This window comes from Leucopleurus acutus (assembly GCF_964270905.1).
Source record: "Leucopleurus acutus genome assembly, chromosome: 3".
NCBI lineage: Eukaryota > Metazoa > Chordata > Mammalia > Artiodactyla > Delphinidae > Leucopleurus > Leucopleurus acutus.
The window spans coordinates 3844567-3871183 of NC_139145.1; the positions used below are offsets into that span (position 1 = coordinate 3844567).

Sequence of the window (26617 nt, forward strand, 5' to 3'; positions counted from 1 at the left end):
GAAAGACCCCCACAACCTGGTTCTCTCCAAGCCGAGCAAGCGTGGTGAGTGCATTTCTGACAACCCAGACAGGCCTTGTCCGAGGCACTGGGTACAGACCTTCAGGTCCGGCCCTGTCCCGTTCACGCCCTTGGGAGCAAAGCAGAGAAGGGGCTGAGAAGGTCACACAGAGACTCCAGAGTTGTTTAGCTGCTGAAAAATAAACACACACACACACAAACCTGGACTTAGCTGCAGGTAAAATTTATTAAGGCAACACTGAAGCCCCACCAGGCAGGCCTCACCCCCTTCAGCTCTAGAATGAGTATCAGCTGCTCTGCCCCTACCCCATCCCCAGGAGGCCCACTTCACAGAAGTCCAAGTCCCTTAGCTCAAGGCTGATATCCAGGAGCCTTGATGTAGAAAAAGGAGTGGATGTAAGAACTATATTCCTGGTTTTGGAGGAAGAAAAAAAAAAAGTTTTGGAACCTTCTAGAAAAAAAAAATTTTTTTTTCTGGAAATCTCATCCTAATGATCGCTGTGATGCTCAGGACATGCTTCCTCCAAGCTCAGACAGGGTGAGGGACTGGTTGGTTCTAAGGACCTCAGTTTCCCAAGGTGGCAGCAGAGGTGAGCTGGAAGGGTTAGAGACGTGTGTTCCCAGTGAGGGGTCCCGGGCCCTAGGAGCCTCCCTCCTGCTTCTCCTATTTCTTCTCTTCTGGGGCCTTCTCGGTGATTCCGGGGGCGAAGGGTCCCACCAGCCACGTGATGGGCGTGTTCTGGGCCACATACTCCACCACGTGGTCAAGGGCCTCTCGGGCCCTGGCCACCTGCCCGCGGCTCTGTGTCAGGATGCTGCTGGACAGGTCCTTGAAGGAGTGGATGCCGGAGAAGGTGGCTTGGAGGTCCTCCACCTGGCGGCGAGCCTGCAGCGCCTGATCCTTGACGTGGGCTGGCAGCCCCTGGAGGCTGGAGCCCAGCGAGGCGCAGGTGGTCTGCAGCTGCTGGGCGACGTCACGGAACATGGTGAGCGTCTGGGACTCAACCTGCTGAGAAGGGGTGGAGGGTGGCCATCAGGGCCCTCTGAGTTAGGGGGTAACTGGACCCAAAGCCCGGGAAAGAGAAAATGGGGGTTCTACCGCCCACCTTGGGGAAAACCTTTCCCCAGGAGAGGATGTCGAGCACAGGTGGTTCAGAATACGGGCTCTTTGGGGCTTCCCTGGTGGCGCAGTGGTTGAGAGTCCGCCTGCCGATGCAGGGGACACGGGTTCGTGCCCTGGTCCGGGAAGATCCCACATGCCGCGGAGCGGCTGGGCCCGTGAGCCATGGCCGCTGGGCCTGCGCATCTGGAGCCTGTGCTCTGCAACGGGAGAGGCCACAACAGTGAGAGGCCCGTGTACCGCAAAAAAAAAAAAAAAAAGAAGAATACGGGCTCTTTGAGTTTCAAACTGTGTGAGATAATCACTGATCAAATTGAAAAACAGGTATAGAAAAAAAAAAAACAGGTATAGACATTTTTCCAAAGAAATACGCAGATGGCCAAGAAGCACGTGAAAAGATGTTCAACGTCGTTAATCATCAGGGAAGTGCAACTCAAACCCACAGGCAGAGATACCCCCTCACCCCCATGCTGGGGAGAAACTGGAACCCTCGTATCTTGTGGTGCAGTCACTTTGGCAGATGGTCTAGCAGTTCCTCAAAATGGTAAGCTGCAGAGTTACCGTATGACCCAGCAACTCCACTAGGCATCCACCCAAGAGAAACGAAAATACACGTCCATGCAAAGACTTGTACACAAAGGCTTAAAGGGGTGTTATTCACAGTAGCGGAAAGTGGAGACAACCCAAATGCCCATCAACTGGCAAATGGAGACACAAAAGGTGGTCCATCCACACACGGGCACATCTCTCAGCCATAAAAAGGGGTGAAGCACCGACACTCACTACAGCGTGGATGGACCCTGACAACACGATGCTCAGTGAGAGAAGCCAGACACAGGACACACAGGGTGTGATTCTGTTTACATGAAATGTCCACAGAGACAAAGTACATTTGTGGTTGCCAGGAATGGAGGAGGGTGTGGAAACGGGTCCTGACTGCTATTGGGGAGAAGATCTCCTTTGGGGGTGATGGGGATGTTCTGAATTACAGTGATAGTCACACAACCCACGAATTGTATAATTTACATGGGTCAATTGTACAGTATGTGAATTATACCTCAAAACTTTTTTAAAGTACAAGATTCTGACTTTTATATCTCCATAAAATTGTTTTTGTTGTTTTTTTTTGCGGTACGCGGGCCTCTCACCGTCGCGGAGCACAGGCTCCAGACGTGCAGGCGCAGCGGCCATGGCTCACGGGCCCAGCCGCTCTGCGGCACGTGGGATCTTCCCGGACCGGGGCACGAACCCGCGTCCCCTGCATCGGCAGGCGGACTCTCAACCACTGCGCCACCAGGAAGCCCAAATTGTTGTTTTTTTTTAAGTTTAAAAAAATGAGAAGGTGCGGAAGAACTTTCTAGGCAGAAGTTGTAAGCGGTGGGGGAGACTGCAGTTGAGATCGGGTCCTTGAAAATTCCCCGGGGCCGCGGAGGAGATCAAAGCAGGCTGGGAGGCAAGACTTTGCCCTGAGCCTGCTCACCTGAGGACTCTGGCTTTGGACCTGGCAGGGAGGTGCCGACACAATCAATATCTATTTTCTGGCTGCTGCGTTCAGCAGTTGAGGGGGGAAGGGAGACGGCTTTCCGCGGTTGGGGTCTGAATGCTGAACAGTTTTGCATTTACAGAGACATTCACCATACCTCATAAATATTATTTTTTAGCACTTACTATGTGCCTTACATGTCAATGTGTGTGTGTGTATAAAATAACTCACATACCAGAAAACTCACCCTTTTAAGTGTACATGTTTTTAGTACGTTGACCAGGTTCTGCAACCAGCACCTCTAATTCCAGAACATTCCATCACCCCAAAAGAAACTCCCTCTCCATTCCCCCTCTCCCAGCTCCCAACAACCACTAACCCACTTTTTCTGTGTCTATGTATTTGCCTGTCCTGGACGTTTCCCATCAGTGGAATCACACACTGTGTGTCCTTCTGTGTCTGGCTTCTCTCACTGAGCATCATGTTCTCAGGCTGCAACCACGCTGTAGTGAGTGTCAGGGTTTCTCTCCTTTTCGTGGCTGAGTGATGTGCCCGTGTGTGGAGGGACACATTTGTTTGTCCATCATCTGTTGATGGACATTTGGGCCGTTTCCACTTTTTTGGCTGACGTGACTCATGCTGCTGTGAACATGCGTGTTCATTTCACCTTAACAACCTGGCAGACGGTCCTATATCCCATTCACAGATGGGGAAATCGAGGCCCAGAGAGGTAAAGCTGAGAAGCTATTGTGCTAGGATATTATGAGTCCCTAAGAGAGAGGGACTATGGTTCAGAATGAGGCATGAGAATTGTCTAAGGCACTGATTCAGTGAAAGCTTAGATGAGTGACAGCACAGGTGGCAAAAGTCAGGGCTCGTTCAAGAGGCCAATGCCTGGGATAGATTGGAGGGGCCAGAGCACGTTAGTGAGAAGCTGACACTCAGAACCGGGCAGGTGAATTTGAAGGATGTGACGGGACACTGGGATGGGGCAGGGAAGGAGTCAGGACTCAAGTAAATGGGACATGGCTTAGAATTCAGCAGGTTGAGACCCATCACTATCAGGCATCCCATGGTTCAGAAGCAACGCCTATACCCAAGAGTGGAAATCCAGGCAGGCTTCCTGGAGGAGGTGTCATCAGGTCCCGAAGGCAGTTAATGGGAGGCGAGGCTGGGGAAAGCGTTCCGAGCAGGTAGGTCCATCAAGCAGAGGTGGGGAGAGGGAAGTCAGGGCCCCAGGTATCCCATGCTCCCCCACGGTGGGTACCTCTGGCTTGGCTGCATCCTCCTCTGGGCCCTGGAGCTGCTTCTGGTTCCAGCTGAGCCACATCTGGTGTAGTTTCTCCTGACCCTCCACTAGCTTCTGGTCGACACCCTGCTTGACGGTTTCCATCTGGAGCAGAGAGAGAGAGGGTGGCTGCCTTGGCCCTTGACCAAAACCAGCAGAGCGCATGGGAATCCACAGGAATCCTAGATGTGGGATTCCAGAGGGAGCGGGGGTGGTCCTTTCATCTGGGATGGAGAGAGAAGGAGGAGGTACGCTGCTTTTCTCAGAGTGTTTCCACAGGCTGTGGGTTTCAGGGTCACCAACATGCTTGTGCCCCGTGTGGTACTTGCAAAGAAAGTGGCCACAGATTCTCTGCAGCTCCTCCCATCTTGCCTGTTTCTCCCCACCACCACCACCACCACCACCCCGCCCTGCAAGTGGGCCTGGCCACGTGACGGGCTTTGACCAATGGGACACAAGCAGATGGAGCGCAAGCAGGGGCTTAAAAAGCACTTGCAATGGAATATTTTACTCAGTCTTAAAAAGGAACGAGATTCTGACACTCACTACAACATGGATGGACCTGAGGACAGGATGCTCAGTGAGAGAAGCCAGACACAGAAGGACAAATACTGTCTGATTCCACTCACAGGAGGTCCCTAGAGGAGTCACATCCATTGAGAAAGGAAGTAGATGGTGGGGGCCACGGGCTGGGGGAGGGGCTGAGGAGTGAGTGTTTCGTGGGGACAGAGTTTCAGTTTGGGAGGATGAGAAAGTTCTGGAGATGATGGTGGGGACTGTTGCACAACAATGTGAAGGTACTGAATGCCACTGAACTATACACTTAAAATCGGTTAAAAATTGGTTAAAATGTGTGTTTTACCACAATTAAAATTTTTTTAAAAAGAGAGAGGAGATAATACTGAGTAGAAGCTAAGCAAACAGGGAAAAAAATTAGAAATTTCCCTCTTTAGAGAACAGAAAAATTAAAAACTTCAGGGGGCAGGATTTGACTGCAAAGAAGCAGGAGGGAACTTTTTGGGGTGATGAACATGTTCCACATCTTGACTGCAGTGGTGGTTACATGTCTGTTTATATTTGTAAAATTCCTCAAACTGTATACTTTAAAAGGGGTGATGTTCATTGTATGTAAAATGTAAGTTATACCTCAAATAAAACTGACTTTAAACAAACAAAAAAAGTGCTCATCCCGAGTGCCACAACTAGAGAGAAGCCCACGCACCGCAACGAAAGATCCTGCGTGCCGCAAAGACCCAACACAGCCAAAAATAAATTAAAAAAAAAAAGTGCTCACGTGTTCCCGCTGTACCTGGATCCCTAAGGCCACAGCCAGGGGAGAGCCTGAGGTACCCTAATGGAGGAGGAGACCACACCGAGAGACCCAGCCTCCAGCCAACCTGTCATGGGCTGAACTGTGTCCCCTCCAAATTCACAGGTTGGAGCCCTGACCCCCAGCACCTCAGGATGTGACTGTATTTGGAGATGGGTCTTTAAAGAGGTAATTAAGTTAAAATAAGGTCCTTAGGGTGGGCCCTAATCCTATATGACTGGTGTCCTTATAAAAAGGGGATATTAGGACACAGACATGCATGGAGGGATGACCAGGTGAGAACACAGAGAGAAGACAGTCGTCTACACACCAAGGAGAGAAGCCTCAAAAGGAACCACTGTGCCAACACCTTGATCTTGGACTCCCAGCCTCTAGAACTGTGAGGCAATAAACGTCTGTGTTTAAGCTGCCCAGTGTGTGGGACTTTGTTACAGCAGCCCCAGCAAACTCATCCAGGGCCGCAGCCCCGTGAGTGAGCCCAGGCGGATGTGTGGGGAGGAATAAGCCACTAGGCTGCGGAGGGGTTTGCTGGCACACACGCTGCTGGCCAGCGCCCCCGTCACCGCGGGCCTCACCAGGCTGAGCGTCTGTGAGAGCTGTAGCAGGGCCTCCTGGGCCCTCTGCCTGGTGTTCTGCAGTTTTCCCAGAGAGTGTTCGTAGGCACGCTGGCGCAGCCTCTCTGACAGGGAGCCCAGACGCACAAAGTAGCTCTGTTCCTGCCGCTGCTGGGCCACTGAGGCGATGTCGAAGCCCTCCAGGGACGTGGCGAGGCGGGCTGCGGGGGGAAGGCAGGAGAAGCACTGTGAAGGCTGAGTTTGTGCCCCGGGTCTTCAAGTGTAAAAGGATTTCCCTGCCTTGGTTTTCCCCATCTGCGAAATGGGTATGATAGGGACTGACTATCCCAGGATTAAGAGGCCTTATACTACGGACTTCCCTGGCGGTCCAGTGGTTAAGACTCCACACTTCCAACGCAAGGGGCACGGGTTCGATCCCTGGTCAGGGAACTAAGATCCCACATGCTGTGAGGCATGGCCAAAAAAAAGGCCTGAGACTGGCGTGAGAGTCTGAAAACTACGGCCCTCGGGACAACCCGACCCATGGATACAACCGTCTATGTTTATTATATGTTGTCTATGGCTGCTGTCAAACAACAGAGGTGGCCTCTGGAACATGTGGCTTCTTAGCCTGCAGAGATAAAATATTCATTATCTGGTCCTTTACAGAAAAAAGTTTGCCAATCCTGCCTGTATTAGCGCCTAACATATATTAATAGTGGCCAATCTTTCACAATGTTCTAGGTGCTTTGCGGGCATTCTTGTTAAATCATAACAGTTCTAAGAGGGAGACACCGTTATCCCATTTTTACAGACGGGGAAACGGGGACTCAGAGAGGTTAAGCGACTTGCCGAAGGGCACACAGCTGGGACGTCACAAATCAGGATTTGAAGCCAGGCCCCACGTTCTTAACCACGATACTTGACGGGAGGAGAAGTCTGAGCCATAGGAGAACCATCTTCACAGCCGTTAAGGGAAAGTCCGGACTATCTAGTCCAGAAAATACTCATAAAGTTACAAGGCAACAGGATGGAAATCCACCTGTCTTGATAATTTGATCCTATCTTATCCTGCTCCCTTTAGACTTTACTATAGTAGTGATAAAAGTTCGAGCTTTGTAAGTAACCCGATCTGAGTTTAAATTCGGTCCTAATAAATCACTGGCTTTGTAAGGCCCTATGGCAGGGTCTGCAAACTATAGCCCCTGGGCTGAATGCCACCTGCCTTTACCAATAAAGTTTTATTGACACAAAATCACAACCATTCATTTACCTACTGTCTATGCTTTTGTGCTACAATGGCAGAATTGCATAGTTGCGACAGAGACTGTATGGCCCTAAAAAGCCAAAATTATTTATTACCTGGCCTGTCAAGAAAATGTTTGTGGCCCCCTGGATGCAGAAGTGATTTGGCCAATAAGCCTCAGTTTCCCAAAATCTGGGGAATTCCCTGGAAGTCCAGGGGTTAGGACTCCGAGATTTCACTGCCTTCGGAAAGGCATGCAAATGAACGAGTGTTTAGCTATTCTTATTACCTATTTGTGGTTTATCTGTTTATAGTAAGTGATAAAGTTCCCTTTCTAAAAGAATCTGGCAAAGTTGATTGAAAGAATAGCAAATAAACAGAACAGGGAGTACACATGACCAAGATAACGCAAGAAATGTGCTCTGGTCAGGCAGGAACAGTGGGGCTGGTCTGATGAGTGAGATCTCCACTTTAGCCACCTAAATATGCCTCTCCTTTGGATTGGGCACTGTTCCAGAAATGAAAGAAAGGGGAAAATCATGCAACAAAATCCCACATGGTGCCATCGACCCCTTGCTCAATCAAGGTAAGACTTCAGTCAGGGGAATTCGGTTGTTTCTATTGATAAGAAGAAATTTTCACATATTAAGATATAGATAGGGAAGTCATTCTGGCTTATACCTGAGTTAACTTGAATTTGATGCTACCTAAAATAGCCTTTTTGTGGCCTATCAAACCTACATTGTACATCTGCTTCAATTATTAAAGAAAAGGGCACATTGGCCAGAAGTAAAGAATGTCCATGTTCAAAATCAAGATTAAATGCCTCCCTTCCTGGGACACCAAAATGCTGGTCCTCCTTTGATGATAAGATTCCTTCCTAGGTGCCAAGGCCATACTGACTCGTGTACATGCTGGTCTGTTCCTTTTTTTCTTTCTTTTTTTGAAACCTTGAAGAAATGTAACCCTGACTTGTTTAATGTTTTTTGTTCTGACAAGATAAAAAACTGCTGAAAACTCTGCTTCTCAGGAGCAGTTTCTCAGAGTTATCTGGGAAGCAGGATTCCGGCGTATAGTCCTCAGTTTGGCTCAAATTAAACTCTTTTCTCTTATTATTCGCTGTTTATTGATTTTCGCTGACACTATAAACATTAAAAATTTTGGAAGAACATACTCTTATCCAGGGATTAATAAACTTTTTCTGTAAGAGGCCAGTTCAGTCAATATTTTCAGCTTTGCAGGCTCTACTGTGCAATTAATCAACTCTGTCATTGGTATTCAAAAGCAGCCATAGAGTAAATGTAAATGAATGGGCGTGGCTGTGTGCCAATAAAACTTTATTTACAAAAGCAGGCGGTGGGCCCGAGGTAGTCTAACATAGTCAGCTGGGGGACAAGGATGTCACAGAAGGGTCATTTCATGATGACATTTTAAAAACTGAACAAAATAGATAACCAACAAGGACCTACGGTATAGCACAGGGAACTATATTCAATATCTTGTAGCACCCTATAATGGAAAAGAATCTAAAAAAGAATAGATATAACTGAATCACTTTGCTGTACACCTGAAACTAACACAACATTGTAAATCAACTAAATTTCAATTTAAAAATTATTTTAATTAAAAAAATGAATTACAAAAAGATTAAAAAATAAATTAAAAACTGAACAAAACCCCCAAACACCTGGGACATTTAGAGGCAGCGAAAATAAAAGCTGGAATCTTGGGAAAAACAGACTCTGCCCCATTCTCCCACCAAAGGCAGGTTTGCAAAGACTAAACCCAAAGCAGCAACATTTTGAACCCATCCTAATGGCCAGAACTTCTCCACGGCCCTCTGGGAACCCGGGAGCTCTGCCCTTGTGAGTGAAAGCAGCTTTGTTATTCAGGCCAAGGATGTCTGGCAGAGCCTAGTCATGTCAGAGCAAGCTGGCAGGGCCCCTGGAGGGGGCGGTGCCCTTGGCAAAGGGGAGAACTGGGAGAGAGGGGGAGCAGGGCTGTGCTCCCGCCCCGAGCCCACGAGTAATATCCTAGCTCTAACATGGCACCTTTACTCACAGACCTCCCCAGTACCTCAAGCACCACTGCGCACAGTGATTTCACCCTTAGCGGATGGACACAAAGGAAAGCGGAAAGTCAAAGCTGCTCAGACAGACCTGTTCTCTGAAGTGGCTCCCAGGCTTGCTTCACAACCTGCCTCCCAGCAAACCCTGCTTCTCCCCCTACTTTTGGGGGCCAAGACCCATAGCTAAGTGTGACTTGGTCTGAGCACTACAAGAAGCCAGCAGGCACTGAACTTGGGATACAGGACGGAAGACATCAGCCAGGTCCCTTCCTTCAAGAGGTCTGGAGTCAGGTTTTGAAAACACAAAGGACAAGCGACACGCTATGCTCAAGCCACACACCGCAGGGCTTAAGATCCTTTGCCTGGAACGTCGCCCCACTGGGAACACTGTCCCATCCTGCCCCACCAGGAACCTCACCCCACCTAGAACATCGAGTTTCTCCAGAAAGCAAGGGATCATGGCTTTCTGCCGAGGATTCCCAGGGAGAATCATGGGGTCTCAGAGTCAGCTCAAGGAGGGCTCCAAGCAATCGAAAATAATAGGGCATAGGTTCTATGAAGGCAGAACTTTGTTCACTGACATATCAATAAAATAAATACCTCGGATCGCAACACGTTTTGTTAATCTTCGTGTTCAAACTATAATATAAAGACTCACTACGCACTCTTGGAGGGTGCTGGTGAACCAGCCTGTGATGCCACAATAAATAAAAAGGGGGAACGTTAACTACTTGCCCTGCTTTTCCTCTATAAACCGTACCTTGGGGTAATCAAGATTGCAACAGAGAACTTTGTCCATGGAAGTTTTCCAGCTAACAGCTAGAACAGTGACACGTTGCAATCCCAATGGGAAAAGAGATTAGAGATAATGATTAGGAGCTGTGTACCCATGAGGGAATCACGATTCCTCTTTTTTTTTTTTTTTCGGCTGCACCACATGGCTTGTAGCATTCCCCGACCACCAGAGATCGCACCCACGCCCTCGGCAGTGAAAGCGTGGAGTCCTAACCACTGGACCGCCAGGGAATTCCCATGATTCCCTTTATATGAAGTTCTAGAACAGGCAAAGCACTGGTTCTCACCTGGGGGTGATCCTGCCCCCAGGGTATACTGGGCGATGTCTGGGGACATCTGTGGTTGTCACAATTGGGGGTGCTCCTGGCATCGAGTGGGTGGGGTCAGGGAGGCTGCTCCACACCCCCCAATGCCCAGGACAGCCCCCCACAGAGGATGACCTGACTCCAATGACAGTTGGGAAACCCTGATCTAGTCTGTCGTCATTTCTTTCCAGTCATCCCAAATATTTGGCATCTCATTCAAACAAACCAGCTCTGGGTAAAGTTGGCCAGAGCCGAGAGGCTGCTCCCTTTGGACGGAGCATGGTGTCTGGTTACACGTGGCCCTCGTGGGCCCTTGCTGCTGTGGGCACTGGAGTCTGCAGCTGCTGGCCAGGCTGGAAGTTCCCAGTACGTGTGCAAAGGAAGGCCATCTCTAGAAGGCGGGGTCAAGGCCAACCCCAAGAGCCATGGGTATGAGCCCATGAGTAAGACTGGCTGCTTTGTCTCAACACTTTTATCCCCAGTTTGTCTATTTCTCTTTATTCCTACCACCACCTGGTCCAGCCCCATCACAGCTCACCTGAACCCGGATTCCCCTGGCTCCCACCCTCTCCTCACCCAGAGTCTATCCTCCCGAAAGCAGCCACCAGAGGGCGTGAGTGAGTACCGAGTCAGGCCCCGCCGGCCCCGCCCCCTGCCCACAGCCCTCCAGGGTCCCACCTCCCTGGGGTAATAGCCCAAGTCCTCCCCGTGGTCCACAAGGCCCTGCACGACCTGCCCGGTCCCCTCCCTGCCCTCCCCTCCTCCCTCTCTCCCCCTCGCTCACTGCTCCAGACACACGAGCCTCCTTGCTGTCCCTCCAACACACCAGGTACGCCCCTGCACCCGGGTCTGTGTTCCCTGTGTCTCTTCCCTGACATCTGCACAGCTCGTTCCCTCCCTCCATGCACGACAGGGAAAAGTCACCTCCTCAGAAACATCTCCTTAAATCTGATTTCTGTACACATTAGACTTTAGGTTCTATGAAGGCAGAACTTTGTTCACTGACATATCCCTAGGACCTAGACAGGGCTTGGCATACAGCCAGCGCTCAAGGAACGTTTGAACAAACAAATATATGCCTAGGGTGGGGTGGGGGAATGATAGAGAAGAGTTTGAGTGATTTTATTTGGGGATTTCAGCACCTGCTAAGTGCCAGGCCCCGTTCTAGACTCAGAAAGGACACAGCTTCTGCTTTGTGGAACTGACGACCAGTGCTGAAGAGAAAAATCAGAGCCGGGCCTGGGGGGAGGTTTCAGGACACAACATGCATGAGGGACGGTGCAATTTTAGAGGCCTTATTGGGAGGTGGCATTTGAGCACAGAGCTGGAGGTAGAAAGAACGAGACATCTGGATGTCAGGGCAGAGTTCCTGGTAGAAGAAACAGCCAGTGCAAAGGCCCTGGGGTGGGAACACGGTCCAGGATGGGCAAGAAGGCTAGTGTGCCTGGAGTAGAGTGAATGAGGGCAAGCAGGTAAGTACAAGGGAGCTTCCAGGAGGATTTGGGCTTTTATCCACGGGAGGTGGGAGGCTTGGAGGGGCCTGACTTGAGTGCTCACAGGCGCCCTCTGGAGGCTGCTTCAGGGAGGACAGGCACCACAGACCAGGGCAGAGGGAACGGAGCTGGTCCAGGTGGGCTAAGATAGACGGGAAGAGGGGGCAGGGATGAGATGACAGCATGTGATGGACTGACTCCTCGTGGCTGAGAGGGACCACACGTCGGGTGGTCTGGGGAAGGGTCCCAGCCCTGTGGGCTGCACTCACCAAGCTCAGTGTCCGTCATGGGCAGGTGGTTGTCTACCCACTCCTCCGATTTGCCCAGCACCGTGTCCATCCCGCTCAGCACCATCTGGCCCACGCGGGAGCCCATGACCGAGTGGACGCCACTGGTCAACATGGACTTGGTCATGTCCACGCCACTCTGCACAGCACCCCGGGTCACCTCCACCGCCTCGGTCACCCGGGAGGCCATGGTGTCCCTGGCGCTGCACACGGTGTTGGACACAGCTTCTCGGGCTCCCGACACTTTGGACGACACGAGCTCCTTGGTGTCTGCCAGGACCTACGAGAAAGGACAGCATCAGTATCTCCGTCCTCCCTTTGTACCTGGGTACCCCCACCCTGCACCCTGGGCCGAAGGGAGGAGTTCCAGCTCCAGGATGACCCTGAAAGGTGAAAGCAGTTAAGATCATGTGCTCTGGAGCCGGACAGCCTGGTTAGAGTCCTTGGCTTGACATATCCTAGCTGTGTGGCCTCAAGCAAGTCACTCGACCTCTCTGGGCCTCCACCTCTTCTCCCCATGGTGTTATGGGCTGAACAGTGCTGAAGCGCTAACCCCCAGGACCTCAGAATGTGACTGTATTTGGAGATGAGACCTTTAAAGCAGTAATTAAGGTAAAATGAGGCCATTAGAGTGGATCCTAATCCAGTCTGACTGGTGTCTTTATACAAAGAGATTAGGACACAGACACGCACAGAGGGATGACCACGTGAGGACACAGGGAAAAGATGGCCATCTACAAGCCAAGGAGAGGAGCCCCGGAGAAACCAGCCCTGCCGACACCTTGTCTCGGAATTCCACCCTCCAGAATTGTGCAAGCGTGAACGTCTGTTGTTAGGGGTAATTGTTACAGCAGCCCTAATCGGCTAAATCACAGGGTTAGAACAGTGCTTGGCTCGAGCACTGAACCTGTGTGACACCGGAAACTAGCGACATCCCTAGAAGGGACCACTCCAATCCTGTACTAAGAACTGCAATCCTGTTTGAACAGGTAATCAGTATGTTAAGTCCCTCAGGACAGCACTACTCATCCAGGGTGTTTCTGCCCCCAGGGAACATTGGGCGGTGTCTGGGGACATCTGTGGTCCTCACGACTTGCGGGGGTAGGGGCTCCTGGCATTGAGCAGGTGGGGGCCAGGGATGCTGCTCAACACCCTACAGCTCCTGGGATGGCCCCCCACAGAGAATGACTGGCCCCAGTGTCAGTGGTGCTGAGGGAGAGGGACCCCGCTTTAGAGTGAGACGCTTAGAGCTACACTAAAGCAACAGGAGGGGAATTCCCTGGTGGTCCAGTGGTTAGGACTCCATGTTTCACTGCCGAGGGGGCAGGTTCAATCCCTGGCTGGGAAACTAAGATCCCACAAGCCACATGGTGCGGTCAAAAAAACCGCAAAAGCAGGGCTTCCCTGGCGGCACAGTGGTTAAGAATCTGCCTGCCAATGCAGGGGACATGGGTTCGAGCCCTGGTCTGGGAGGATCCCATATGCTGCGGAGCAACTAGGCCCGTGTGCGCCACAACTGCTGGGCCTGCGCTCTAGAGCCCACGAGCCACAACTACTGAAGCCCGCACGCCTAGAGCCCATGCTCCGCAACGAGAGAAGCCACCGCAATAAGAAGCCTGCACACCACAACGAAGAGTGGCCCCCGCTCACCACAACTAGACAGAGCCCGCGTGCAGCAACGAAGACCCAATGCAACCAAAAAAACCCAAAAAACCCAGGGGCTTCCCTGGTGGCGCAGTGGTTGAGAGTCCACCTGCCGATGCAGGGGACACGGGTTCGTTCCCCGGTCCGGGAAGATCCCACATGTCGTGGAGAGGCTGGGCCCGTGAGCCATGGCCGCTGAGCCTGTGCGTCCGGAGCCTGTGCTCCGCAACGGGAGCGGCCACAACAGTGAGAGGCCCGCGTACCGCAAAAAAAAAAAAAAAAAACCCAAAAGCAAACAAGCAAACAAAAATAAAGCAACAGGAGGGATTTTATGCACATGCCCAAATAACCAAACCTTTTGTCTCCATTAACTGCCAATTTAACACGTTGACTACCTTAAACTCCCCATTGTGAACTGGTGACGTGCCCAAAACATCAGAGCATTTTGTGGACCCCGAAGCTCGTATCAAGATGTTAAGAACCAACACTCAGTGGTGGGCAATAAATTGGGTGATTGGGATTGACGTATACACACTACCATATATAAAACAGATAACTAGTAAGGACCTACTGTATAGTACAGGGAACTCTACTTAATACTCTGTAATGGCCTATATGGGAAAAGAATCTAAAAAAGAGTGGATATATGCATATGTATAACTGATTCACTTTGCTGTACCCCTGAAACTAACACAACATTGTAAATCAACTATACTCCAATGAAAATTAATTAAAAAAAAAAAAAAAAGAACCAACACTTAGTATGTTCTCGGCCTTCAGGTGATGAACCCACTTCAGCAAATCTCTAAGACACAGGAGTGTACACATTCCCCAGAAGAGAAAGCAAGGCCAAGAGAGGCTGAACAGCTTGTGTTGAGGGCTGTCCAGCTGCTAAGGAGCAGAGCCTGAATTTTAACCTGGTATTTTGATTCTCCTGCCTGTAACCTTGACTGGTTAAAAGGGGTCAGCAACTTTCTCCAGGAAAGGCCAGATGGTAAATATTTTCAGCTTTGCAGGCCAGAGGGTCTCTGTCCCAACGACTCAAACCTGCCGGTGTTCAGGCAAAAGTAGCCATAGACGATGCGTAAGCCACTGTTTGCCCATAAAACATTATTTACAAAAACAGGCAGAAGGCCAGATTTGCCCTCCTCTGGACTAGCTTTGCATTGCATCCTTGGAGAAGCCGCTTCAGGACACAGTGGGTACCGCTTGATCCATGCCTGGTGTTCTTGAATCTAAGTCTTTAAATAGATCTCTACCCACAGAGCACTCTGGAAAGTTAAAAACCATGCCCCCTCCCATCCTACCCTTCTAAGCTGGCGCCCCTCTTAACACCTAAACCCTCCTATTCATGGGAATCAGTCACTTTTTGGGGGGAGAGGGCACGGTTGTCAGATTTGAACACCAGCCCTAAGCTCACTGAGCACACAGTGGGGCTGTCACGTAGCTCACGCTGGCCCGGGTTCAAATCCCAGCTCTGACAACACTGTTGTCCCACAGGACCAGGGAGAGCTACCTCATTCTGAAGGGGAACCTCACAAGGCCCAGAATCAGGAGAGCCTCCCACGATGGGAATTCCCTGGCGGTCCAGTGGTTAGGACCTGGGGCGTTCACTGCCAAGGGCCTGGGTTCAGTCCCTGGTTGGGGAGCTTAGATCCTACAAAATGCAAGGCAGGGCCAAAAAAAAAAAAAAGAAGAAGAAGAAGAGAGCCTCCCAGGAAGTCAGGAGCTCAGAGCTGCCGCTCTGTTGGACAACCTTGTCCAATGTCACCCTGAGCTCATCCCGTCTATAAACAGAAGGAATGCTGGCCTGGTGACACCGGCAGGACAGGAGGAGAATGCAAGCACTCAGCCCTAAGGAGGTGGCTCCTGGGCGATGATTCTCCATCCTTTGTGGCCGTTTTCACCTTCCACATGCCCAACTTGTTAACACCCTTTGTGGTAAGACATGGGTTCGGGTTCTGTTCCAATTCTCCCCAGCCCACTCCGTTTCTGTGTAACGGGGCTGCCCTTGGGGGACATATCGTGGTCCCTGGCAGACAGGAGGCGCTTGAGAGCTAGCGGGTGAATAAGCTGCCTGACAAAGTAGGTGGTCTCAGCAGAAAGCCTAAGGGAACAGGAGGAGTGGCTGGAGTGTCCCACTGCCCCCGACCTATTTCCGGTGGGAAGATTCTCAACGTGAACAGGTTTGCCTTAGTGCGGCACTTCCGTCCCACCAGGAAAAAGGGGCGATGAAGTACGTGAATGTTTAATAAGCATCTCCTACGTGCCAGGCTGTATGATGGGCACTTGGCACAGCAACAAAGCAGACAGTCTGTGCCCGCATCCCAGCTGGGGAGACAAATAAGCAGTTATGTAACACACTATCTGAAACGTTTTTTAAAAGTTAATGCATGGGGCTTCCCTGGTGGCGCAGTGGTTGAGAGTCTGCCTGCCGATGCAGGGGACACGGGTTCGTGCCCCGGTCTGGGAAGATCCCACATGCCGCAGAGCGGCTAGGCCCGTGAGCCATAGCCGCTGAGCCTGCGCGTCCGGAGCCTGTGCTCCGCAACGGGAGAGGCCACAACAGTGAGAGGCCCGCGTACCGCAAAAACAAAAAATTAATGCACGGAATTCACTGGTGGTCCAGTGGTTAGGACTCCGCGTTTCCACTGCAGGGGGCTGGGGTTCGATCCCTGGTCCGGGAACTAAGATCTCGCAAGCTGCGTGGCACATCCAAAAAAAAAAGTTAACGCAACTTGTGAATGCTGCTGCAATGAGCACGGGTATATAGCAGCCCAAAGGTGAAAACAACCCAAGAGTTCACTGACGGAAGTATGGAGAAACAAAATGTGGTCCACCCAGAAATTCTGACACCTGCTACAACATGGATGAACCCTGAGGACGTGATCCTTAGTGAAATAATCCAGACACAAAAGCACAAATACTGCCTGATTCCACTCACAGGAGGTCCCTAGAGGAGTCAAACCCACAGAGACAGAAAGTAGATGGTGGGGGCCAGGGGCTGGGGGAGGGGAAGGAGCTAAGGGATGTGGGATTTGTTTCTGGGGTGATGAAAATGTTCTAAAAGGGATGATGGTGGCTGCACAATCTGAATGTACTACAACCACTGGGTTGTACATTTTAAATGGGCGAGATGTATGGTACATGAATTACATCTCAGTGAAAGCTGTTAAACCAAAAAGCTGGAGGGGGGTCGGCGGGATGAATTGGGAGACTGGGATTGACATATATACACTACTATGTATAAGATAGATAACTAATGAGGATCTACTGTACAGCACAGGGAACTCTACTCAGTGCTTTGTGGTGACCTAAATAGGAAGGAAATCTAAAAAAGTGGGGATATACGTATAACTGATTCACTCTGCTGTACAGCAGAAAGTAACACAACATTGTAGAGCAACTATATTCCAATAAACATTAAAAACAAACAAACAAACAAGCTGATGTAATGTGAATGATGCTAATACAGGAGCCACAAGCCACATGTGGCTATTTCAATTTAAAATAATTAAAATTAGCTATTTAAAATTTTAAAATAATTAAAATTAGGGACTTCCCCGGTGGCACAGGGGTTAAGACTCCGCACTCCCAATTTGGGGGGCCTGGGTTCGATCCCTGGTCAGGGAACTAGATCCCACATGCATGCCACAACTAAGAGTTTGCATGCCACAACTAAGGAGCCCTCAAGCCACAACTAAGGAGCCCACCTGCTACAACTAAGACCCGGTGCAACTAAATTTAAAAGAATAAATAAAAATAAATTTTAGGGCTTCCCTGGTGGCACAGTGGTTGAGAGTGCGCCTGCCAATGCAGGGGACACGGGTTCGTGTCCCGGTCCGGGAAGATCCCACATACCGTGGAGCGGCTGGGCCCGTGAGCCATGGCCGCTGAGCCTGCGCGTCCAGAGCCTGTGCTCCGCAATGGGGGAGGCCACAACAGTGAGAGGCCCACGGACCGCAAAAAAATAAATAAATAAAAATAAAAAAAGAGAATAATCTCAATGTTAAAAAAAATAATTAAAATAATTAAAATTAGTATTCGAGTTCCTCAGTCACACTCGCCACATTCTAAGGGCCCAGAAGCCACATATGGTTGTTGGTTTCCATACTGGATGGTGCACAGAAAGAAGGTGTACAGAAAAAGTTCTACTGGGCAGAACTGAACTGGAAGGACCTTCTTTAAGAGGGAAGGGAAGGCCTCTGAAGAGGTGAGATTAGAACAGAGTCCCAGAATCCTGGTCCATGAAGAAGGAACAGCAGGTGCAAAGATCCTGGGGTAGCACTGAGATGGGTGTGTTCACTGTATTTGCTTTCCCTGCTTCCCTGGTATGAAAGTTCCATGAGGGCAAGGACTCTGTTTCCATCACCGTGTCTGGTACCTATGGGCACTGATGTGACTGAACAGGAGGATGGAGGCCAGTGCAGATGGAATGGAGCAAGTGAGGTGGGCAGGGAGGGCAGAGAGGCAGCGGGGCCAGATCTGGCAGGGCCATGAGTAAGGCTTTGGCTTTTGCTCTGCACCAGCTGGGAGACACGAGGGGGTTTAGGGCCCATCTGGCTGGTGTTCAGAATGCTCCTGCAGCTGCCTGGTGGGGGTCTGGGGACAGACAGAGGAGGGGTCAGGGAGGAAGCTGTCCCACTCATCTGCTCTGGTTAAGGTGGGACCACAGACTGGATACCTAGGCAGGCCCCCGTCTCAGCTGAGCATCCCACCCCTCCTCACCTCCCCCCACTGGCGGTCACCTTCTCCGGTGGCTGCTGCAAGATGGGCAGATTCTCCTCCAGTTTGTCCAGCCCCCTGTGGGCGTATTCACTGGCCGATGTGACTGCGGAGCAGCGGGGGGGCGGGGAGACAGACAGCTGATGTTATGGCGCATGCGCATCCCTCCAGGGTGGGAAGGTCCTCAGACCACCGCCCCGCCTCCTCCCCCCCCCTACCCGGGCCTGGGAAATAGCCAGGAGGGGCGGGTCCAGGCTCTCCCAGGCTTCACTCACGCTGAGGCTCCAGTTTGGACAGGATGGGCTGCGCCCCGCTGACGGCGACCGCTGTGAGGGTCTTCACGCCCTTCTCGGCCGCGTCGCACACAGTCTTGACGTGGGGATGGCTCTCCTTGGTGGACATGTAGGTGGCGGACACCATGTGGCAGGTGGAGCTGATGAGCGGCATGCCAGCCACGCGGTCCACGACGCTGGGCTACGGGCAGGGCAGCTCAGGCCAGGGAAACAGCTCGCCTCCCCTCCCTCTGCACCCACGCGGTTGCACAATTCAGGAACTCTGGGGTTCCGCCGGGCACTTCCTGTATCTTGGTCCCCACAGCCCACTTGTTTGAACATGACCTTGCCACCCACCGTGCGCCAGGCAGTGACATGACACAAGAACCCCATTGTCCTGGAGCTCAGGGTCTACAACTGAAGCCAGGAAACTACGGACCCCTGGGGGCGAAGTCCCGTCCACCGCCTGATTTTTTTCTTTTTGCCTGTTTTTTTTTTTTTCCTAGCAGCACTATTGAAATCTAGTTCACACGTCATAAAATTTCACCATTTTGAAATGCACAAATCAGAAGTTTTTAGTGTATTCACAAGGTTGTGCAACATTCACTGTCTAATTCTAGAACTTTTTCATCACTCCAAAATGAAACCCTGTCCCCACTGGCTGTCACGCCCCTGCCTCCCAGCCCCTGATAACCATGAATCCACTTTCTGTCTCTGCGGATTTGCCTGTTCTGGACATTTCACACCGATGGAATCACACATGTGGCCTTTTGTGTATGGCCTCTTTCACCGAGTAACATTTTCAAGGTTCACCCACGTAGTAGCGTGTCTCAGTGCTTCATTCCTTTTTTAAAAAAAGTGTGGCAGGGCTTCCCTGGTGGCACAGTGGTTGAGAGTCTGCCTGCCAATGCAGGGAACACAGGTTCGTGCCCCAGTCCGGGAAGATCCCACATGCCGCGGAGCGGGTGGGCCCGTGAGCCATGGCCACTGAGCCTGCGCGTCCGGAGCCTGTGCTCCCCAACGGGAGAGGCCACAGCAGTGAGAGGCCCACGTATCGCAAAAAAAAAAAAAAAAAAAAAAGTGTGGCAAAGTACACATAACTTAAAATTTACCATTCAAATCATTTTTAAGCGCACATCTCAGTGGTATTAAGTACATTCACACTGTTGTGCAACCATCCCCACCATCTGTCTCCCGAACTTCCTCATCTTCCCAAACTGAAACTCTGTCCCCATGAAACACTGACTCCCAAGCCCCTCCCCCTGCCCTTGGCCCCCAACCATCTACTTCCTGTCTCTATGGATTTGAATCCTCTAGGGACCTCCTGTGAGTGGGATCACACAAGATTTGTCCATTTGTGGCTGGCTTCTCTCACTGACCATATCTTCAAGGTTTATCCACATTGCATTGTGTGTCAGTACTTCATTCTGTTACATGGCTGAAAAATATCCTATGCTACCTGGTTTTGTAAATAAAGTTTTATTGGCACATGGCCACACCCATTCATTTACATACTGAACATGGCCACTCTTACCCTACAAGAGCAGAACTGAGTACTCAGGACAGGCCTTCTGAGCCTCGGTTTCCAATCCATAAAATGGGAAGTCATTTCTGTCCTGAAGGAGTTGCAAAGATGACCCCTGTGAAGACGCAGGCAGAAGACTTAACTCTCACAGGGGCTATTTGTAGAATTTGTTTTAGCTCACTTAATCGCCAGTCCCAGGAGATTGGGAATATTATTCCAACATTATGGAAGGGTAAACTAAGGCATGGAGAGGCTAAGGAAGTCACCCCCCACCCAAGATCACAAAACAAGCCAGTGGCAAAGCTGGACCTTGGACTCAGGCAGTCCTCCTCCAGTGTTTGCTCAGGAGGTCTCTTCAGAAATTAATGACAAACTTACCACACAATCCAGCAATTCTGCTCCTAAGATTCTACCCTAGAGATAGGAAAACACACGTCCACATAAGACTTGTACACGAATGTTTGTAGCTGCCTTATTCACAATGGCCAAGAAGTGGAAACAACCCAAATGTCCATCAGTTGGTGAATGGATAAAGAAAATGTGGTCTAAAGCATGCTTTTAAAAATATATAGTCTCCAAACGGCTAACAGGTACAAGAAAAGATTCTCCACATCACAGATCATTAGGGAAATGCAAGTCAAAACTACAATGAGCTACAACCTCACACCCCGCACTCACTGGGATGGCCACTATCAAATGAACAGATATTAAAAAGTAATGGTGAAGATGTGGAGGAATTGGAACCTTTGTATGATGTTGGTGGGAATGCAAAATGGTGCGGCCATTATGGACAACATTATGGTGATTCCTCAAAAAACTAAAAGTAGGGACTTCCCTGGTGGCACGGTCGTTAAGAATCCGCCTGCCAATGGAGAGGACACAGGTTTGAGTACTGGTCCGGGAAGATCCCACATTCTGCGGAGCAACTAAGCCCGTGTGCCACAACTACTGAGCTTGTGCTCTAGAGCCCGTGTGCCACAACTACTGAAGCCTGCGCGCCTGGAGCCTGTGCTCTGCAACAAGAGAAGCCACCGCAATGAGAAGCCCGCGCACTGCAACGATGAGTAGCCCCTGCTTGCCGCAACTAGAGAAAGCCCGTGGGCAGCAACGAAGGCCCAACACAGCCAAAAATAAATACATTAACAAATTTATTTTAAAAAAGGCACTCCTGACAAGATCTACAACATGGAAGAACCTTGAGGACGTTATACTCAGTGAACTAAGCCAGACACAAAAGGACAACTACTGTATGATTCCACTTACGTGGTACCTAACACAGAAGGTTCTACTTTTACAAAATGATTCCACTTATTCTACTTATATGAGATATCCAGAAAAGGTAAATCCATGAGCAGGAAGCAGATGAGTGGTTGCCAGGGGCTGGGGGAGAGGGGAATGGGCGTGACTATTAATGGGTATGGGGTTTTGATTTGGGGTAATGAAAAAGTTCTGGAATTAGATACTGATGATGGTTGTACACTGTGAGTATACTTACTGCCACTGACCTACACACTTCCAAACAGTTAAAATAGTATATTTTTATGTTATGTGTATTTTACCACAAGTTTAAAAAAGGAACGCGATAATTAATAAGAACCTAATGTACGGCACAGGGAACTCTACTGAATATTCTGTAATGACTTAAATGGGAATAGAATCTAAAAAAGAGGGGATATATGTATACGTATAACTGAATCACTTTGCTGTACACCTGAAACTAACATAACATTGTAAAAATAACTATACTCCGATAAAAATTAATTTTAAAATAAAAATAAATAAAAAAGGAACGAAGCACCACAGACATTACAATGCAGATGAACCTCAAAAAGATGACGCTCAGTGAGAGAAGCCAGATACAAAAGGGTCTCGTAGTGTATGTTTTCATTTCTATGAAATGTCCAAAATAGGCAAATGCACAGAGACAGAACCCAGGGGTTCCCAGGAGGAGAGAAAATGGGGAGCGACTGCTAATGGGTGTGGGGTCTCTTTGGGGGGAGACGAAAAAGTTCCGGTGTGGTGGTGATGGCTGCATAACTGGGCAGTTTACTAAAAAAATCACTGAGTAGTTCTCTTCATAAGGGTGAATTTTATGGTATGTGAATGATACCTAACTTTTAAAAAGCTGTTTATTAAAATGGGCTTTTATTTAAACTGGGGAAAAGAGGTGAGATAGAAACTGGCTTCCTAAAAGGAGGACCCTAAGAGAACCTGCAGAGACAGGGAAGGTCTGCCTGGGGGGAGCCAGGCAGTTTCAAACAGAGCTGTACCCCTACTCTCCCAAGAGCCCTTGGAATCCCCAGCTCTCCCACCTCCACCTATTAGAGGGGCACCTGTTAGGGGCTTGTATAATGGCTCTGCCCAACCTACTCAGAAGGGTGTCTCTTGACCCCCCCCTGTGCTGGCATCAGCTCCCTGCCAAGGCACCACCAGGTGGGAAGCCTCATCCCACAGATCTCAGAAATTCCTCACCTGCTGTACCGGTTCTTCCGCTGACACCTGGGTGCTGGCAGTGGCTTCTGTCTCGTTGGTAGACATTTCTCAGAAGTAGGCACTGTGAGCAGAAGGACCAGTCAGGGTACAGCCTGCTCCTCTCTTCCCTCCAGGGGGATGTCCGGGTTCACACCTGCCCTCTGACCACCCCCACCCCCAATTTCCTAGAGCCCTGCCTCTCAACTGTTGACACATACCTGTGAGCCTGCTCAAAACAGGTGCTGATTCAGCAGAGCAAAGGTCTAACAAGCTCCCAGCTGCTGCTCATGCAGCTGATCCCAGGGGCCACACCTTAAAGGGCAAGGTCTGTGTGCGGCCCTCCAAGGGCTCACCTCTATCAATACTATGGTGCAAAACCCCTGTAGACGGCAATTTGTCGATTACTACTGGGTTTTAAGAGGCATCTTGCCTTTGACCCAGAAACCTCACTGCCAGGAGAGTCCCACACTGGTACTGCCACGTGGACAGAGATGTGTGTACCTGTGTTGGCCACAGACACTGGAAACAATCTGGTGGCCGAACAGAAGGGGACTAAAGTGGTAGCCCAGGGCAGTGGCTTAGGTGTGGAAGCTTACATGTAATTGACCGGGACCAAGATATTAAGAGACAAAAAGGTGTGACTGGGGCTAAAGTTTTTGCTTGTATTTGACAGAATCTTTAAAGAGACACAGGAAACTGTTACAGTGGCCACCTTTCAGGGAGGAAGATCGGGTAGCTGGGGCAGGCCTCTGACTTTTGAGCCAGGTAGATAACATTACCTGTTCAAAAAAAAGTTAAGTTTTTTTTTTTTTTTAAGTTAAATAAATAAAAAAAGAGAGACTATTCCTGGCCCCTCTGCAGACAGTCAAGTCAGTCTCAGGGATGTGGGGAAGGCAAGGGAGGCCCCCTGGGTGAATCTAATGCACACATTTGCAGGCAAGATGGCAGCCACAGGTATGCTCCATTTTCCTGGCCAAATGAGATGAGACACCTAGAGCATTGTCAGATTAGATTTCAGGAGTCCCAGCTCCACCCATGCTGTGCTATGTTGGGCAAGGAGCTTCCTCGCCCCTAGCCTCAGTCTTCTTATCTGTAAAATGGGGCTAAACCTGCCTTAAGTCTGGTTCTCCAGGTCCTTTTTTTTTTTTTTTTTGGCTGCACCACGCAGCATGTGGGATCTTAGCTGACCAGGGATCGAACTCATGCCCCCTGCAGTGGAAGCACAGAGTCTCAACCACTGGACTGCCATGGAAGCCAGCCCACCCCAGATCATTCTGGGATAAGCCTGTGGTGAACCCCTGACCTTGAGTTTGAGCATTTCCTTCCAGACACCGTGTTTTGCTATCCCCCAAGTGGAACCCAGCAAACTGATGCTTTGAGAGCACCAGTTCTATAGTCCAAACTGGGTTCTAATCCCAGCTTTGCAACTCCCTAGCTGTGGGAGATTGGGAAGGCAGCACCCCCTCTCGCAGCCTCACTTGCCACGTCTATGAAATGGGGATAGAACCATTCCTAGCACAGAGTCCCTGTAGACTGGAGGAGAGTCTGGAACGTAGCTTGGTGCCTGGCACACAGTAGGTGCTCAATAAACAGATCCATTTCACACCACTCTGCCTGCCACAAATAAATGGGTGAAACTAGCCAGGATTGAGCTTCTGCTTGGTACAAAGGTCCCCCAACTGGGAAGTGGGGCAAGGAGGCACACCTACCCCTAGTGATCATCACCTGACCCCTGTTCTTCCCCTTACCTTCCCTGGAGCCTGAGCTCACCTGGGCAGCTCAGAGGTCCTCCCTCCCATCCCTTTTGTCCATCAACTCCTTTGGAAATGGTTTAACCAAGGACACCCATTGCAGATGTCAGCACCCCCATTAAAGTCCTTGGAGTCAGCAACCTGCCTGCAGCTGGCCCCAGCAGCGAGAGCAAGAACTGGCTGAAACTGGCTGGAGTCACGCAGTCGTCCAGCTGCAGCCAGGGAATGTGAAGATCCAACTTCCGAAGTTCCCAGGGACGGACCCCAGGCCTAGGCTCTGGTTTTACAGAGGTCCCAAGGACTCAGATAAGGGGGTAGGCCTTCCCACCACCACTTCGTGCAATCCACTGGCCATACCCACCCAGGAAAAGGGGGCGGGATTTGCCCCAAGACCTCGCCAGGGTCAGCTGGGTGTGTCAGAAGATCAAGGGAGGGGCCGAGTCCTCAGGCGGCAAAACTATTTGGAAGGGAATGGGCTTTGCTAGGCAGAGGGACTGCCCCCTGGTGCGGGGAGGGAGGGGGCCCGCTCTGAAGACCCAGAGAGGGCGGAATGGGCTGTGGCTTGCCTCCAGAGTGCGTTTGCAAAGCAAGAGGATGTGGTTGGGACAGGAGACTTAACCCTCCCCCACCGCTTGATACTGCCACTTCTAGGGGGCTCTTTCGCGCACCCCACCCCGAAAGTCCTAGATATTGAGAGAAGAGAGTCTGAAAGTCTGAGCCTGTTCCAGAAGTTGTATTTTTTTTGGGGGGGGAGGTGTGCTCAGCCCAGGCTGGAGACCCTTCCCCAGGCCGCGAAGACAAGCAGAGCCCCCAGGAACACCCTTCCTGCCCTTCCTCCTCTGGGGCACCCCAGGACTCGGTGGCCCCCGCCCCCACTTAATCGGGGGCCCTCGCCTCTCACCGTGGTCAACGGGACGTCCAGGGTACGGTGACCACTACTTCAAGGCCAGCTCCAAAACCGTCCTGGGCCAGCCCAAGGCAGGCTTTTATGCTTGGGGGCGGGCACCCGGGACTGACGGGCTGAAGGACCAATCTTGTTGGGGGGGCCGCCCGCCGCTAGGCCACGCCCCTCGCCCGGCTCCGGACGTTGGAGCAACAAGTGAAGTCCGGGAAGGGCTGGAATTTCGCGGGCGCGCGCCCTGCCAATTGTGCACCTAGTGGGCGAACCCTGTACGACGCTGGATCCAGCCAAGGGACGCCCCTCCCTGCCAGGGACCCTAGGAATTCGGCCCTGGGAGGTGAGTGCGATCCTGGGGTCCCCCGCCCTTCTTTCTCCAGTGGCCAGATCGAGGCAGTGGGAACTCAGAGAGCATTGCGTGATGCCTCCTGCGTGTCAGGGGCCAGCCCTCCCCCCCTCGTCCCCCTCCGCCCCTCCTCCCTCTCTCCCCACTCCGCGAGAGGGTGATGGAGCCAACCTGGACCCAGCATTATGAGCAACTTGCCCTGACCAGCGTCACGCCACTTTATCCTCCCAACACTGTGTATCCCTTTATCATCCCCATTTTACAGATGAGAAAACCGAGACCCAGAGACAGTCATCCAGGGACAGTGCAGGGGCCAACTCTTGGATCTCTGACTCCTGGATCAACCCCTTCCTGAAGGTGCTCACTTGGATTTTCACCACCCCCCACCAAAAAAAAAAATCCCTTATTCTCTTCGTCTATAAACCAAGGTCTCAAACTCAGATGGCCCCAGGGGCCAGGCAGGAGGTAAATGCCTCTGCTAAAAAAGTGACAGCATGTCCTGCCTAGAGGGAGCAGAGCTTTACCTTGGGGGAGACCCACCCACGTATTCACAGATCCATGGGGATTCCAGACTGTAGACAAAGTGTCCTGCCTCTTTAAAAAAAAAAACCTCTGGACCAAATAAACCTAATGGAGCCATATCCAGTCCAGGGGCCACAAGTTTGCCACCTCTGCTAAATTATTTGTGTTGGGGTGGGAATTCTGGAACCTCCGGAAAGAACATGGAAAAAATTGGGTGTCTGTGACTAGTGCATTTTCTTTTCTTTTTTTTGAGAGGGTCTATACTAGCATTGTGTGATAGAGCTTTCTGAGATCAGAGGAATGTTCTAGAACTCTGTGCCACCCAGTATAGTGGCCCCTGGCACCATATGGCTGTTGCCCACTAAGAAACTGAATATACATATTTAAGTAACCACATGCAGCCTGTCCGATTCCTAAGTGACTCTGAAACCCCCAAATGATTAAAGCAATTATATAAAATTATAGCAGATACA

General features: G+C 50.7%; 1 protein-coding gene across 6 annotated transcripts; it reads right to left on the reverse strand.

Moving 5' to 3' along the window:
• Positions 1-269: 269 nt before the first annotated feature.
• Positions 270-25330, reverse strand: PLIN3 (perilipin 3). Of its 6 annotated transcripts, none has more exons than XM_082837254.1 (9): positions 25280-25330; positions 22628-22709; positions 20534-20569; positions 18634-18832; positions 18382-18464; positions 11972-12269; positions 5817-6016; positions 3891-4016; positions 270-1026 (listed from the first exon to the last, which is right to left on the reverse strand). In XM_082837254.1, the coding sequence occupies exons 2-9, from the start codon at positions 22691-22693 to the stop codon at positions 685-687; spliced, it is 1350 nt and encodes a 449-aa protein (XP_082693380.1). In that variant the 5' UTR covers positions 22694-22709; positions 25280-25330; the 3' UTR covers positions 270-684. The 6 variants fall into 6 exon arrangements, with proteins under 6 accessions (XP_082693380.1, XP_082693378.1, XP_082693379.1 ...); XM_082837252.1 differs by having other exon boundaries at positions 270-1029; XM_082837253.1 differs by lacking the exon at positions 25280-25330 and adding an exon at positions 22846-22991 and having other exon boundaries at positions 270-1029.
• Positions 25331-26617: the final 1287 nt, after the last annotated feature.

Coding starts and splice junctions, on each gene's coding strand:
- PLIN3 (XM_082837252.1), bottom strand. CDS start 22,693: ATGTCTACCAACGAGACAGAAGCCACTGCCAGCACCCAGGTGTCAGCG. Junction 6,017..11,971: donor CATGACGGACACTGAGCTTG/GTGAGTGCAGCC, acceptor TTCCCCCCGCAG/CCCGCCTCGCCACGTCCCTG. Junction 1,030..3,890: donor AGGATGCAGCCAAGCCAGAG/GTACCCACCGTG, acceptor ACCCCTTCTCAG/CAGGTTGAGTCCCAGACGCT.